This window comes from Calidris pugnax, unplaced genomic scaffold (genome assembly GCF_001431845.1).
Source record: "Calidris pugnax isolate Ruff unplaced genomic scaffold, ASM143184v1 scaffold11, whole genome shotgun sequence".
NCBI classification, from domain to species: Eukaryota; Metazoa; Chordata; class Aves; order Charadriiformes; family Scolopacidae; genus Calidris; species Calidris pugnax.
Window position 1 is genome coordinate 13,731,768 of NW_015090803.1, and position 17,369 is coordinate 13,749,136.

Sequence of the window (17,369 nt, forward strand, 5' to 3'; positions counted from 1 at the left end):
TTAAAGGCACCAAAAATGCACCTGTTGCTATATTGCAAGAGCCAGTCAATGATAATAATTTATGACTGTGTGAATATTAACCCTGTGATTTATCAGCTGCACTGGTTGACTTGGTGCCAGGACAGCGTCATAAAACCGAGGAACAGTAAGGCTAAAACTGAATGCATTGCTGCAGGAGGTATTCGAGGCATTTAAATCTGTTGATCCTACATGAACAAACGCATTTGCCCTGCCTATTAAAAGCAGTCTTTGGGGAATCCTACCAGTCGTGTAGACATGCTGGCTGGGCTGGTCCATGGCTGGGTGAGGTAATGTGGAATCAGCGGGGGAAGACGGGGTCCTGGACACCGGCCGATGTTTATCTAATCCCGTCATGCCAACTGTAGCCATCTGAGCCTGGTAGATTTGCAACTGGTGGACACGCCGATGCGCCAGGAACTCCTGTTTCCAAGAAAACAGCACAGTAGAAAGAAATGTGAGACGGGATCAAGTAAGACACTGAGGGAAACATGTCAACAAATTAAGTTCATTAGGTCAGGGCTGTAATAAACAGTGTGGAAAAAAACCCAACCCCAACAACTCGCACCTAAGACCTAGTCAATAAATCCATTCAACAGATGTTTTCACACTGACAGTGTGGGCTGCTGACTTTGCTGGAGAGTAGGTGATGGCAAGGAACCTGTCAGTTCTCCCTGACAGAGGAAAAGACAGCTTTGCATGCAGAGGCTTATACAAGACAAAGGTTTTTCTGATAAATTGAATACGTACTGTGATGTTAAAATATGTACTTTATGATCCTACACAATGAAAATAAGATCTTCCTACAACACTGAAAGTGAAAAGCAGTGTGCTTACTACTCAGATTCTCTGAGCAACTGTGAGTGGGGGTTCTACAGAGGACTCAGTTCCCAGAGCTCCCTGGAAAACAGGAACAATTTTCACATAGGTTTTCACAAATCATTTAGAAATTCAGGAATTGTTATGTGAGATCCCACTTAGGGACCATCTTTTTTTGCCGTAACTGCTGCTGGCTGTAAGCAGTGCCAAACTTCTGGAAAGGTAGGCAGCTGTGAAAAGACTGAGACAGAGCAAAAAGGAAGATTTCCTCCTCTGTTTTGTTTGTCAACAGATGGTGACTTGTGCTGACATGACAAAGGCTGAAACCCTGCTGAAGTCAGTAGAAACCTTGGCATTCACTCACTCCACAGAGTGGGATGGTTTCCCAAGCCTTTTTCTTTCTGTTTTTATTTTCTGTGTATATAATCCTAGAACCTCAACAGAAAGTGAATGCAAGAGAGAGATTCCCTAATGACCTTGCAATATAAATTCAGCTGAAATTCACACTTCTTAGAACTGTAGACTGTTTATCCTCACCTCATACATATATGCAGGTATATATATGGTGTATATATGTTTGGGGTTTTTTTACCCCAGTGAGAATTAGCGGTGCTGTATGGTGTTGCTTGGGATGGCAGCTCAGAGGCCTGGCTGGGTACCTGGGGAGGTGACCCCGAGTTCAGGTGGTGTGGGAAGGCAGGTGGGAGCACCCAGGAGTACCCCAACCCATCACGTGTCGCAAAATGAACCCACAGTTCATGGGAAGCGAGAATGACTACCCTGCATTATGAAAATGAGTGCTCATCAATAACAGCTGAAATGAGAACAAATGCTTTAAAAGGCAGCCTCAAAACCCACATCAATATCTAGGGTCACCACTTCAGTGAAAAGACATAAGGTCATGGGAGTGGTAAATCACCTGAGACCTTGTCATAACTGACTAAATAAAGAAAGAAAATATGAGTAAGCAAAAAGAGGTTTTACAAGAAGTGTCATGGTTTGGGGTCATCAAACCACTTCCTTTTTTTTAAATACAGTCCCCCACTTTTCCTATTGCTTTTTAATGTAGGATGACAGAATGGTGTAATATATTCCAGGAAGTATCTTGAGGTATCTGAAGAGGTCTATTGTATCCCCTTTCCTTGTGAATGTAACATAACATTCAGGAATTCTTTCCTGAAATGCCTAAGAAGTACCTTTTAAAATTCAGTTTCACTAATTGCTTTAATTGTAATAGATTTCCAAAGGACGTATTTTTTGTGTTCCTATACGTAGATATGTTTTGTAACCTTTGCTGGGAGTGTGTGTGATTGGAGAGAAGTGAAGAAAGCATGGACACCATTGTGACAATTATTTTCCCTGTGGAGAACAGAAGTAGATAAATTCCTTTGTGAGGATTTAGCATTCACTTTCCTTGATGCTGGCTTAGTGCTCAATAAAGGAGGCACAGGTGATATTTTGCTCTGTGGCACGATTACCCCCTGCACTCCAGGGTCAAGTGGTGACAGCAGCACTGTCTGACACTGGTGTATTCACCATCTCCTGCCTACTCATCCAAGGACCAGAGCTGACAGAGCTAGCTCCATTCTACAAAACCAGACCCTTCTACAAAACATAGGTAATTCGGGAAGATGTTCCTACCTTTGCTTATACAAAGATTAGGTGTTTGTGTCTATGTATGCAATAGAAATAACACCATATTTTAGGCACATGAACAAATCAAGGTAATTTTTTTTTAATGCTAATCAACTGTGTGAACATCACTAAAAAGCCAGCCAGCCATCTATTTCAGCAATTTGTCAAAGACCAAGAGGAGAGCCTGTTCTTGCTCTCCTGTATTTTCCTGCTAAACTGTGTTTTGTTTATACCATTTTTCCCTCCTCAAATGAAACCAGACACATACCTACAATTTGACACATGTTTATCAGCCTAATCAGACCAGGGAAGGAGAAGAAATTTGTGGATGGTTGTTGGGCAGAAAGCTGCATGACACCTGCTTTAATTTCTCAGGTCACGGAGAACTGTTTGCCTGTGAAAACTTTTTAAGATTTGTTAAAAGTGCAGTAGTTTGTCTCACAAGGCTTACCCTGAGGCTTGCTTACATCCCCTGGTGACTTCCAGATCCTTTAACTGTAATTTAAAAAACTCTAGGCATCAGCAAAGTTTGGACTTGTTTAGTTTTTAGCCCGTTGCAGGCTAACTTCCTGATCAGGTTTCATTTTACAGACAACAGGCACTCATGAAATAACGTATATTTTTTCCAGCCACCTCCACATTTATGCTGTGAGCACCTGAGATACTCTGTGTCACACAGACAGGTGGATTAATGCAGTGACTAATGTGGATAATCAACACACTCATCTGGCTCCCCAAATGCCCACCTGGCCTCTGGAAGGGATTAAAGGAACACAATGAATTCATCTTCAGGTTTTATGTGCTACAGCACTGCAAACACATGTCCATCTCTCCAGCAATATGGCAAAAGCAGTATTTGCACATCTGCAGGGCTAGTGATTTGTGTGAATATATTTAGAGCATTTCTTGGGTAACCCGAGCCCTGCCTGCCCGGCATGGAGCCTGCTAGTTCCAGGTGCCGGAGATTAGTTCATTAGTAGAGGCAGGCAATTAGGGCCTCTGCCAGAGTGAAGGAAGGGCCATTCCCCATCTTGCCCACAAACCAGCTCAGGCCCTCAGTAATTATTTTGAGGAGGGTTTTTAGAATCGGTATGTAAAGAGAAGACGCACCTTTTAGAGGCATGGTAGGTAAATATTTGTTATTTTCCTAGTATTACTGTAGAGCTTGTTGTTTAGATGGAACTGGAATCCGTTTGGGTTGGGGTGAATGCTCCTTTCATGTAGATGTGTGATCTTTTCATTTTGGTGCTTCATGTTTGGTATATTCTGAGGATTTTAAAGAATTACTTCTTTATTTCTACTGGCTGTGATAACTGGTGACTTACAGGTGTATTCAGTCGGATTGTTAGATGGTCTATGTTGGATGATAAAGCATAGGTGAACAGTTTATGAACTAATGCTCCTTCAAGTTTCCATGCTTTGTGCAGAGAAAAAATATGTGGGGTTTATTCATAAGAACTCCTCTTGCCTCTCAACAGTCTGCTTTTTAATTTACTGTGATATGTTTATATTTAGTTTAAACACAGCTAAGATTTGTATGTCTGTACCATAATCCTGAGTGCGTATGGGTATACACACACCTCTCTTCAGGGTTTATGTTTTGACTTTTTTCATTGTGGCAGAAAACTTTTCCGTGAAGAAATTCAAAACTTGCTACTCCTAATAGCACGATTACTACGTATAGTCTCTCATATGTTTGTGGCCAGGTTTATAGCCCTCTGTTGGTATGTCTCTAATGCATTCTGCTGAATTATGAAATGCGTGCTAAGGTCTATTAACTGTTAAAAATCATTCATGTATTGCCCATCCTCCCCTCCTCTCTCCTTCCCCAAAGATCTTCAGTAGTACTAACCTTACAAGGTTTTTCTTCTCAAAGCATTTTCTGGAGGTCTGTTTGCTAGTTATTTTTTTTTTCCCTATAATTTCCAATTGTTCTCTGAAAATTACCCAGAGGACCCATTATTACTAAGGAGGAAAAATACGTGAGTGCTGCAGGAAGTTTCACCCTAAGTGAGGATGAAAACAAATCCTGCCCAGTAGGAGGACCTGCTGCCTTCTAAGTAGTTCCTCCAGCTCCTTCTTCTGAAGGGTATCTCTGATGTCTACTCTGCTGCCTTGGCTCTCCTTAGAGTTTCCCAGACCTCTGTAACAACATGGGAGTGGAGTAACTTCAGGTCCAGCAATTTGTTTTCCCCAACACCCTCTTTGCCTTCCTGCCCTGCCAGAGCAGTTGTAGCTGAATGCATCCAAGGGGCTTCCAGGCCAACCAGTGGCTGCATCCAGAAAAATGGCCTCTGTTTGCAGCAAATAGAGTGAAGTTCTGCTTTAAGGTCCCCACAATACCAGTCTTGGCCCAAATCTAAAGTCTGATTCAGTCAGAAATCCTGGGCACACAGAAATTTTTCATACAGTTCATATGTTGCTAGCTAACAGTGCTTCAGAAACCACAGACCTGCTGCAAATAATAATAAGACTGACCTTGGTTATCCCCAGAAGTGACAGGAAAAAAATCAGAGAGCAATGAATTGTTAAACAAGGAGTACTGGGACAAAAAGAGCTTTACGTAAGCAGAAGTTGTAGCACTTTTGACCTAGGAGTTTTGTGAACTACCGTTCTGCCTGCTATCCTCAGACAAAACCATAACCAGTTGCCCTCAGGAACTGAGCAAAAATAGGTCATGAGATCTTCTGAAAATATTTCTGTGCACAAATGTGAAAGCTCAGGAATGACTTATCTCTGTCAATCTATCCAACCTAAAACAGAAATTTGTTTGAGGTATCTCTGAAAATGAGTATGTTGACAGGTCGTCTTTTAAATTGCTCTGTCACTTGGAGAAAACACATGACCAAGAAATCCTACCAATACTATTTTTGTCAAAACCACATGTAAAGCCACAAACGTTCATGGTCATCACTTTGAATAGAACTGCAAAAAAATCAGTATCGCCATCTGAAATATAGTCAGCCACAAATTCAGAATCAGCATTCTTATGAAAAGTAAATAAATAGCAAGTATGGATACAGACACATAGAATGAATAGGTAGAAATGGGTTTAGATCAAGAAAAAGCATAGACAGGAAGAAACAGGGGATCTAGCCTTCAGGCATCTGGGTATATTAGGTCACATACTATCAGGATGTTTCCCAAATTCTATTTTTCTCTTGCTGTAATCCAAGGAACACAGTGTTGACTAGAAAATGGATAAACAGAAATGAAGTCTTATCGACTGTTGGGTGTAGACACAGAATAGTGGGATGAAAGCCATACCCCAGAACTGCCTGGAGTCCCAGGGAAAGAAGACTTGCCTTGAGCAGCAAGTTGCTGCTTGCAGCAAAACAACCCTGTGCTCTCTGCCCTCCCCTTGCCTTCTGAAGGACTGGGGAAAGGTTTATTCCAGCCACTGCTGAGGTAGGGTTTAGTATTTGGAGTGGCCCTACTGCAGTGACTGCCCAGGCCGTGGTCACCACCCTCAACCAGCTTTGTTTTCTCCCTCTGTTCCTAGAGCAGCAAAGCTGCTGCTGCCGCAGAGGTCTCTGTCCCTCTCCTGCCACCCTTCCCTCCTAGGGCGGGATGTCTTTGGGATGGGAAAGCACATTATTAAAATTATAATTTTTTTCTAGTAGGCCAAGGAGTAGGGGAAGAGCAAAGACTAATAACATGGTGACAAGAGTGTGCTCCTTGGTCAAGTTGTATACCCTGCCTTGGGTTACATGACCAAACGTGTGGGTCAGGGCTGAGGTCATACCCTTGCCCCTGATTGTAGGATATATCAGCAGGGTCAGGCCTCTACTGTTGCACCATGGAGTGGCTGGGTTGCTGAACCTCTGGTTTTGAAGGGAGAGATGGTGAAGGTTACCTCCCTTGGATGTGGAGTTTCCAAAAATCTGAGCATCTAAACATGAGCCATCTTGGTGCAATGTAGGTGAGGAATCAAGATGTGTTGAGAAGTTTTCAGCTATCTTTGTAAAGAAATATGATCCGGGCAGTCATTAAGTTGAAGCCTAGTGTGATAAAGAAGAAAAGAGTGATGGGAAATAGCATCTGGGAGCGATAGCAAGGAGAGCCCATCTTTAGACAGAACACTCTCTACTGGAAGGAAATTCCAGGAGTTCAGCTGAGCTGCTGGTTTCACTCCCGCTTCCCTCTCCTGTGAGACCTGCCTTCTCCCCTCCTGACGTTGGCAGGTACTCGACTTCTGTCACTTCGGCTAAAGTGCTGACTCTGCGGTGTGTGCAGCACGCATCCAAAGAAAATGCAGCACCTCCTCAAAAGCTTGCACTCCTGGCTGAATCTTTTCCTCCCTTTCTGGCCCTCCCAGACATTTAATATAAATATATAAATAATCAGGGGTACAATGAAGGGGAGAAAGGGGCCATTTGAACGTCTTGTGTGTTGTTTCTTTTTATATTTTAAAAAAAAAAAAAACCCTTTAGAGGATTCTTGTTACTTTATTACTTTTACTAGAAATACCACAAGACTTTCCTGAAGTCATTTGGTGCTTTCCAAAAAAAGAATACAGAGAAGTGTAGAAATGAATACCAGTGGGAAAATACAGTTGTCCGCATGTCTTGCCCTAACTTTCAGTATTAACAAGTGTTTTCTTCTTTTACTTCAATATGAAAAATAAATGGGCTTTATAATAACATTTAATGTTTACGACCACCTAATCTTAGCAGCTTTCCAGCAGTCATTCAGTTAGACTGTTAGTTGGCCAAAATTAATTAATGAAAAATCACTTGTCCCACTTGTTTCGTTGTTCTGGGAAATACCACCCAACTCTCTTCAGCAGTATTAGCAAATCAGTTTGGTGTTACTTTATGCATATCATTTCAACCACTTCCATTTCTCTGCTGTTCATTGGAACGCATTTTTCTTAGCAGATTTATACGGTTTCTATTTAAGTGCAGAATCGTTAGTTTGGCCTTCACACAGAGAAATAATAATCTCTGGCTAGAATCAACAGCAGCCCTGCTGAAGATCTGTGTTTTCTGTGTACTTCGACAGATTCTGCTTTGGTTTTGTAGGCAACTCTGCTGAGTTAAGTATTTGTTGTAAAATAGTGGAAATTACTTGGGTCTGACCTATGAGGAGAAAAAATTTGGAAAATCCTGCTTTTCAATATACAGTCCGTAACACGTCGGTGTCTGAGTATCATGAGGGTGTATAGAAGCTCTCTGTGGATGCCTTCTATCTTGTATGGAGGTATGTGAGGTCAGAACAAGGAGCCTTAATAGATCATATAGTCAGTAAATAATAAGCGCCACAACCAAGGTGTTTTACCAGCTCTGTTCTCTCTCCATAAATAATTGTATGTAACACCCAAACTCCGAGAGGTGTGCGTATTGCCATTGCCCACACCAGAGCTCTTCTCTACAAACCATCCCTTTTCTGCTGTCACCTGTGTGACAGCAGAGTTGTAACCTGATGGATACCGGGTCCCAGCCCTTTGCTGGAGGACTTCTGCCCCTCTGAGGATTTCAGAGATATATTACCAACTTTCACACCTTAACTTCAGTGTGGTTAAAGTGTCAACAGGCTTCCTTTCTCCAACATATTTGCAGTAAGAGTTACACAGTTTCATGAAAAAACATGTATGTGCATATTTGCAAGTATCACAAAGTATTTTAAAAAATGATTTTTATCTCTCCAGTGCTCAGCTCTTCACTTCTTTGATTTTTGACACACAGAGTAGTAATATATAGTGAAATCATGATACAATTTGAGATGCTAAAAAATATAGGATTTGAATATAGGAAGAATGCTATGGATTCCAAAAAAAAAAGAGAAACTATCACAAAATAAATCTTTCCAGACCTGTTCTATATACCTGTATTCTATATATTTTCAGAATGCTCTATGTATTTATAGAACAAATATATTTCTGCAACAAACAAGCACAGCTTGTTGTGCTTCTTTTATTTTACTATTTGTTTGGAATAAGACCACATTATTTGTAATTTGAACTGTACACCTAAAGATTACTTCTAAATATTTCTTGAAACCAAGGACCTTCCTACTATGTGCTTGTCAGCATAGGGTTTGCTGCTTTTAACAAGTGGGAGAACTGTAAGAATGGGCAAATTGAAAATGAGGGGGTAAATCCTTCTGTTTGCTGATTTAGGAAGAACTAGAGTGTTAAAAAGAAACATTGAAGATAGCATGTGCGAGCATAGTACTAGCTGTATAATGCAGACTGCAAAATAAATTCTCCAGTTTCTCATTCCTTGAGCAAATCTTGGCCTTCAAAATGCAAAGTGCAGTTCATAGAACGGTTTGGGTTGGAAGGGACCTTAAAGATCGTCAAGTTCCAATCCCCCTGCCATGGGCAGTGTTCAGAAAAGACCATAGTGCCTGTTATATTTCACAGGAAGGATGCATGAATTTATTTGAACTTGAATTTTCTTCATCGCAATGTACTTCATATGTCTCCTCTAAAAAAGTAATTAGGGAATAGACTGTTCTCACAAGCTGGGAAGTGGAAGACTAGGTGGTTCTAAAAGGTAGAAAAGAGAGGGAGCAGTACTACAAAACTCAAACAACTGAATATAATGAGGTCCAACCTCTTCCCTTCTCACCCTCTCTTTTTTATGAAAATGCTCTCCATTTTCTGTTTTTAAAACTTGAAAAGTATTTTGCTTATATGTTCAACTGTCTTCCAGACCTTTCTTGCCCTTGTTCTTTCTCCACCAAGAGCTGAGTCTTCCATGTATTCACATCTTAAAAGTCCTTAAATATTACAAGATATTACAACAAATACAAGAAATGGAAACAGTAAGTAAAAGTACAAAGAATACAAACTGGGGAGGAGAAGTGGGGACAATACGAGCATTTGCCCCAGTGAAGCACTTGTGGTTCATTGATTTGATCTTACTACATTAGTATCTTATCATTATCTGACATGCTATTTTTCTCAATCTGGAAGAGATCTCTATCCAAACAGGACAGGAGTAACTTACAGGAAAAGAAGTCTGAATGCTTAAGAGACAAAAGGACATAAAATTAGAGAGCAAACCCTAGTCTATATTCCTCATCTGGGAATGTCAACAATAGTAGGTATATTGATTAAAATTTCCAAAACTGCCTAAATAGGGAACAAAAAATCCCTTTGTACTTTAGAAAATGGATAATTTTTCAGAGGATGCCTGCTTAGTATTCAGAATCACTATCTCTTTGTTTTAAAGGCCAGCTAAGATAGTGGTGTCTCAATTTGTAATTAGGGGAAGGCAGCCCTGGAGATCAGCTCTGCTGGTGGTGCACATCCCCAAGTGTAGTTCAGTGGCACCCTGGGAGGGCAGCCACATGCTGGAGATTGTCTCGGAGTTGGTGGCTGAGGAGGAAGACCACAAGCAGTTGGAAAGTGGCAGATGAGCCAGCTGGGAAGCACAACTCGTGTCCCAAGAGCTGTGAGGGTGCAGTCAGAGCAGAAGGTTTCCAGTAATCCCCTAAAGAAAGGGGCTGACAGTCAGTGGAGAGGTTCCAATAACAAGTTCTAATTTATAACGTGTTGCAGCTCTGTTTTGGGTGCAGACTGGATTATTTACGCAGATCTAACTCTAGATAGACTAGAGGGGAACGAAGAAATTTATTCTGGGTTTTTGCTGTGAAATCTGAGAGGACCATTTGGCACTTCAATAGCTGCTTCCTAAAGCAATGCCCACAACTACGAGAGATGGTCTTCTTGCAGCCACACAACACTTGCAAAAACTATGTACTGGAAAATACTGCACCAAATCAATAGCTACAACTTTAACTTCATCTAGTGAAACCTGGGAGGAGGGAAAGGGGGTAGGTACCCTGAGAACCAGTCAAAGCAAAATGTTAATTCTAATTGTTGTATTTAGTTGGCCTTGTCTTGTGACAAGTTTGTTATTATGCAGATTTCCTACCTGCCACCTTCCATGGGAGGATTTTACAAAGTGAAGTTATGCAGGCAATTCCCCTTGCTTCTTACCTCTTTATTCCTAATTATGTTGGCCCTGTGTTCACTCAAGATAACATTATAGCTGTCCCCAAATGCTCTAGATTTGGGGCCTGAGACAAATGAAATCCTTTAGTGCTTGGAATTTTTTTTTCCTGTGTTGCAGAACTGTAGCTACTAACATGCTGAAAACAAGGCTGTGCTTGCTTATTATCTGAGAATGGATTGATTATTGGTTTTTAAACCTTTTTACAGGCATAATTTCTTAAATGTCTTTTCTTTGCCTTCAGATAGATACATAAAGTCATATGGGATGGTTTGGGTTTTAGTTTTTTCTAAAAATATATATGTGCATTCACATATACTATTGCACTTATTGCTTTTTGGCTTTGCTTTTTTGTTTTTTTTTTTTTGCTAGGAATATCTTCTTTCATCCTCTGTCATAAAATTTATGTATTTGTTGCATATTTACCCCTTGCATGATGCCTTACTATTAAAAACTGTCATGAAAATAATCTGTAATTCATCTGCTACATAAAGAGTATTTTTGTGTGGAGAAATCAAGGTGTAGAAAGGCTCTGAATTATGATTCCAAAGTAGATGGGGATTAGAAATGTTGATTTCTAAGTCCTTCCTCAAACCATTACATCAGCAATAATTGCATTGCATCAATAACATTCTCCCCTTCTGCTTGTTTTGATTAGGAAATAATGCAGCACTGTGGCTTTCAGTCTTTCTTTTTACAACAGATAGAGGTAGAGGTACAGTCAGAAGTGTTTTTGTTTTGTTTGTGCTGGATTTGAAAAAGGGCAGGAGAAAGAAGTTGGAGCAATAGGCACTATAGATGTCAGAGCTTTTAGGCACTGCACGGACAAACTAAAGCATCCATACTCCATAGGTTTAAGCTGGGTGCAAAAGGGGCCTGGACAGACTGGGTGATAAAAGGAGGGCTGATCCTCCCTGTGACCCATGCAGAGTCATCATGATGAAGAGGCCCCAGGAAATTCTCAGCTGTTGTGTCTTTGGGGTCGTTGTCGTCTTCAGTCTTGCTGGGAAAATGCAGTTTGTTTTCTTTCCAGCCTCTGGAAGGATTAAACCTATTCAGAGAAACCAGGAGGAAAGGTGGTCCTATTGCCCACAGCACTCCAAGCCAGGCAGTACAGCACCCCATGTCTGTGCCACCACCTCCGGGGATGGCCTGCAAACCCTGCTGGCCACAGGGAATCTTTTGAAAAAGCATGGATGTTGTGAAATGTATCTCAGACCCTCAGACGAGCTGCAAAGGTGGGCTAAAAGCTTTGGGGGCTGGGTTGAAAGCATTGGGTCCCTCCAGCCCAGCAAAGTGCATTCCCATCAGGATGCATTTGAAGGTTTTTTTCCTCAGGAACCATAGGGGATTAAATCTGATCTGATTGCAATATCAACAGATATGCTAAAATAGGGTAGATCTAGCCCTGAGCCCAACCAGAGAGCTAACACTACCTGGAGGTCCAACCACAGGCAAAGAGCTCCTCAGTTCCTTCCCTCTCTCCTTTTCCAAATCTTCCTCTGTCTATGGGTGTTTGCATTTCTCTTTGCTGCTCTCAGTAGATAGACCTATTTGAAACAATTAAACACTTAATAGTGACATTCAAAAAGGAGGAAAATATGTGGTGCTCTGGCTTCTGACATCTAAAATCTGATGATTTTAGAAACATCCCTTTTCATCATAAAAGCTCAGATTCACACATCCAGGTGGCTCTTTGGACATTGAAATGTGCTATACATGTGGACATAATTTAATGCAGATGAATCTGACTGCTGCTACCTGACCTTTTTTTCTTGTTTTTAGTCAGTCTCTTGAGAATTGAGAAGCCTATTACTGTACAGTTGGAACTAAGAGACAGGATTTTTTTTCAGTTTTTCTCATATGTGTTGTGAGGCATCAACCTAAGCTATCACCAGGCTCTTTTTTTTTAGTTTCTTTTTTTTTTTTACCTGTTTTTAAGTCCTGATGATTGTTGCTGTCATACAGCAATATTCTTCAATGCTGTAACACAGTGCATCCTATACATTACGTCCTAAAGAAGCTCTGGGGTTTTATTCTTTTTGGGACCTGGTTTTATGGCCTGATGATTGTTGCTGTCATACAGCAAGATTCTTCAATGCTGTCATACAGTGCATCCTATACATTACATCCTAAAGAAGCTCTGGGGTTTTATTCCTTTTGGGGGGAGGGATCATGAAGCTGCAAGTCTTTTAGTGAACTTTATATAAGGTTGTTAATTGGCTGGAGGATCCTCCTGGTTTTGGGGAACCGGTCCTGATCCAAAACCCCAAATAATGCTTTGAAAACATCAGTTCAGTATAACTTCAGATGGAAACATCTGCTACCTCAGCTAATCTGTAGCATATTTGTGTGTGTGACAGTTAACAGTGACTGAGCTCCCTTTCACAGCTGGCCATATTTCTGGGGTAATATCTGTAGTACCTGGAGATTCAACATAAGGTTACCCAAGCTAATAAGGCCAAATTGTTTTGAAAACAAAGTTTTTTCTACTCGTGCAATGATTGCTATGAGCAAAATTCATCTTGTTACAGTGGAAATAACGTGCTCCAGCTTTGCGTGGGAGGAGGAAAAAAATTGTGCTAAATTATAAGTAGCTACCATCTGAAGGCACTGAGATTTGAGGCCCGTTGAACCTTCAGCAAAATGACCTGGGGAACGTGGAAGACAAAAGCTAGTTGGTAAATTCACCTCTGCTGTTATTAGGCATTCTCAGCACAGATTTGTGCCTGCGTAACCTGGCCAAGAGAAGGCACACGGGGTGTGGGTCCTGCTGTGGCAATGCATTCCCCTGGAGGACGTTTGTCTCACCTAATCTTTGTATTTTAATGAGAAAGGAGGGAGTGAGAAAGCCTTGAGCAGGGGGCCATGGCTGGCTCCCTCCAGCTGTGAAATACTTGTGTCCCTGGAGGCTGCCTTCTCCTCTGGGGCAGAGTGTAAAGAAGAGGCTTCTCCTTTTCATTTAAGAAAGGGTTACAGGGCCACGCTGCTGAAAGAGCTGCAGAAGGGGCTGAAAGCCCTGAGAGAGGTTTGGGTCAAGTTAGGTTGCTTTGGGAGGATTTGGATCTCCAAAGATGTTTTGTTTTCATTCTTTGAATTAAAATTTAATTTAAGTAATTGAAATGCATAATCCGTCTCTGAGGAATGTTGCCTTAATCTTGTCTCTTAGATAAAATTTAAAAATCCTGCTTTTTCTTCTGTTACTGATCAGCTGTATGAGCTTACAGCAGTCTTCTAACCTCTCTGAGCCTTTGTGTCACCTTATCTCATCCTGGCTTTATCTATCCTAACTATGGAGATTTCAAGCAGTTTGTCCTTTGCGATGTGGCAGTTCCATGCTCAACACTAAGGGTGCTTGACTGCAGTTGTGATCCTAAGGCAGTAAAACACTTAAAATAATGAAAAACTGTCTTGAAAGTCCTCTTCCTTGCAACTTACAACAGAAGGTATGAGTTTCATTTAGTTTGTTTCAGTATAGCGACTACCCATATAGGGCCAATTACATTTTATATTACAAAAAAAAAAGATGATGCAAATATAAGGAACTAGAGCAAAAGGACAAAAAGAGAGAAGAGAAATTAGATGGGAAGTGGGGTGGAGAGAGCAAGAATCCAACTTTAGTAGGGATAAATCACGCAGGCTAAATAACTGAGACTCTGGATTTAGGCACTGACTTTCTGGTGGGCTGGAAATGGTCAGAGCATCACAATTGTGATTTTTGGGCATTCATACAGTGTGAGGCTCTGTTGATTGAATCCCGGTCCCCTAGGTCCCTCTGAGATTATTATTTTAAAAGCTTTTTAAACTGAGGCCTTCACCTTTGTTGTAATACTGAGGTTTCCAAGTCTGAGGTTATTATAGAGGGGGTTTGTTTACTGCTCTGTTCTACTATAAAAACAGTATATACCCTATTTATTTGATGCCTTCCGAAAAACCACAGTAATTAATTGCTGTAGGGTATGGTTGTGGTAGCCCAATGGTCGTAGAAAATCAGCTGAGAAAGCAGGGCTGGTTGTGCACCAACTGCAGCACCCGCCCACCGCCGACCACAATAACCTTTTTGGGAAAAGTCACTTCCATCAGTCAGGCCACTGCAGGGCAGTGGCCGCGAGGCAGCAAAACACCACTTGGAATAATTCTTTGCAGATGCCAGGAGCCGGAAGTTTCAGGGAGAAAAATGAAAGCCATTCACTCTTCCAATGACACAAGCCTTTGATACCGCCAAGTCATTTGGACAGAGAGCTCCAAGGTCAGGAAGGCACGTAAAGATTGGTGATTAGAGAAATACTATATCAGCAAAGTGTGGCAAGCTATTAAAAGAAACTGTAGCTTTTATGATTGTGTTGCTGGAGCTTCCCCAGGGCTATTTGTATTAGATATTGAGTTAAGCATAACTTATTTAGTCCCAGCATTCCAGAAAACATTTTGATGTCTTGCTACTGAGGAAAGTAAACATGAGGAGGAGGAAACAGTACTGATCCCAAACAGATAAAAATATTGTAATTTAATTTTGTGAACCCTTGCATGTTAAAGGATTAAGAAAGGGGAATTTTTAAAAGGTTGATTTGACTTAAAAGACTTGGTTGATAGAGGTATTTAGTCACTGTGCGGCTGGGGGAGGGAGTGTGGAGAAACAGAGGTGATTTATCACCTTGAGTGTGTGCTACACCCTGACAAAGCATGAATGCAGTTTTCTGTAGACAATATTTTTGTCTAGAGCAGACTTTATGCACATGTGTGATTCTCATCTAATGCTGTGGGCTTGTGCGTGTGTTGGGCCAAGCTATTTGCTTAGCTGGGCTGTTTGCCCAGTGGATGTTCTGATGGCTGGTGACAGGGATTTGCCTGCCCTGCAGAGAGCAATTAAAAGTCTTTGGGACTGTAATTTAGGAATAACTCTATGGGTCTGGATTTTTGGTCTCTAAGTGAAGAGTTCAACATCGGATCTAGAGGCTGACTATCAGCACAGATAGTATCTCACAGCTCAGCAGCTCCAGTGCAGGAGTCATGCTTGTTTATTTCTCTAAGAAGCAGCCAATAAATCCATAGGGGAATTCTGGTCATGCGTTCCCCATTCTCTCAGAATAACACTGCAGACCTGAGGAAATCACAGGTATAAATGTAAGGTCAGGTGTGGTTTTCTTTGTTTTGCCAGAAACTACTGTTTACTTAAGAGTGGGGAAGTGGGAGAGCTGAAACCTCAATGTCAAGTACAGCTCAACCCCCTCACCACACAAGGGAGAGACCTCAACAGCAGCTCCTTGCAGAAGGTTTTTTTTATAACATCTTGACTGTGATTTGGTTAATTGAGATATATTTTAGGGTGTTTTTAGGTGAGAGGTTAGCACTTACAGGTTGGTTCATTTGTTTGAAGCACTGCAGAAAAAAGGGTCAAGGAATATAGCAGAATTAGCATAATGTTACAGATATCACTCTGTAGATGCTGTCTCTCCAGAGATACTGTCCAAGAAAAAAATTGTGCTTCCTACTAACTTGCTCGGACCAGGTGTATTAATGTCACTTTGGTTTGGATCTAGGCAAAGTGCTAGCCCTTCCATTTCCTTTTGTCTCAGTAGAAGTCTAGTAGAAGACTTGGCTGCAATGACCACGAAATGGTGGAGTTCAAAATCCTTAGGACTTTGAACTGCCCAGGGAGGGCATGCTGCAAGTTTGCTACCCTGGATTTCAGGAGAGAAGACTTTGGCCTCTTCATGGGTCTGCTTGGCAGAGTGTTGTGGGATAAAGCCCTGGAGGGAAGAAGGGCCCAAGAAAGCTGGTTAATATTCAAGGATCACCTCCTCCAAGCCCATCCCAACAAAGAGGAAGTCAGGCAAAAATGCCAGGAGGCCTGGATAGGTGAATGAGGAACTCTTGGATAATCTCAAACACAAAAAGGAAGCCTAGAGAGTGTGAAAGCAAGGACAGGTAGCCTGGGAGGAATACAGAGAAATTGTCTAAGCAACCAGGGAAAGGGCCAGGAAAGCTAAAGGAGTGACAGATTTAAATCTGACCAGGGACTTCAAGGGCAACAAGAAAAGCTTCTACAGGTAGGTCAGTGATAAAAGGAAGACTAGAGAAAATGTAGGTCCTCTCTGGAAGGAAACAGAAGACCCGGTTACCTGGGATATGGACAAGGGCGAGGTCACACTCAAAGTGTTGTGGTCAATGGCTCGATGTCCAAGTGGCGACCAGTGATGAGTGGTGTCCCTCAGGAGTTGGTATTGGGACTGGGTTCAACACCTTTGTTGGCAACATGGATTGAGTGCATCCTCAGCAAGATTGCCGACAACACCAGGCTGTGTGGAGCAGTTGACATGCTGGAGGAAATGGATGCTATCCAGAGGAACCTGGACAGGCTTGAGAGATTCCTCTCTGGAAGGAAACAGAAGACCCGGTTACCTGGGATATGGACAAGGGCGAGGTCACACTCAAAGTGTTGTGGTCAATGGCTCGATGTCCAAGTGGCGACTAGTGATGAGTGGTGTCCCTCAGGAGTTGGTATTGGGACTGGGTTCAACACCTTTGTTGGCAACATGGATTGAGTGCATCCTCAGCAAGATTGCCGACAACACCAGGCTGTGTGGAGCAGTTGACATGCTGGAGGAAATGGATGCTATCCAGAGGAACCTGGACAGGCTTGAGAGATGGGCCTGTGCAAACCTCATGAAGTTCAACAAGACCGAGTGCAAGGTTCTGTGTATGGGTCAAGGAGATACCAAGCAAAATACAGGCTGGGCAGAGCTGATCAAGAGCAGCACTGAGGAGGAGTTGGGGGTGTTCATTGATGAGAAGCTCAATATGAGGCAGCAAGGTATGCTTGCAGCCCAGAAAGCCAACTACATCCTGTGCTACATCAAAAGAAGCGTGGCCAGCAGGTTGAGGGAGGTGATTCCGCCCCTTTACTCCACTTCTGTTGGAACAAGCCCAGAGGAG

At 42.0% G+C, this 17,369-nt stretch overlaps 1 protein-coding gene across 9 annotated transcripts in view; it reads right to left on the bottom strand.

Moving 5' to 3' along the window:
- HDAC9 (histone deacetylase 9) overlaps positions 1-17,369 on the bottom strand; it is a 479,210-nt gene that overhangs the window by 156,244 nt on the left and 305,597 nt on the right. For all 9 annotated transcript variants that reach the window (XM_014937804.1, XM_014937802.1, XM_014937807.1 and 6 more), the window contains one exon: positions 264-441. In XM_014937804.1, coding sequence (XP_014793290.1) covers positions 264-441 — 178 coding nt within the window. The remainder of the gene's footprint in view (positions 1-263; positions 442-17,369) is intronic.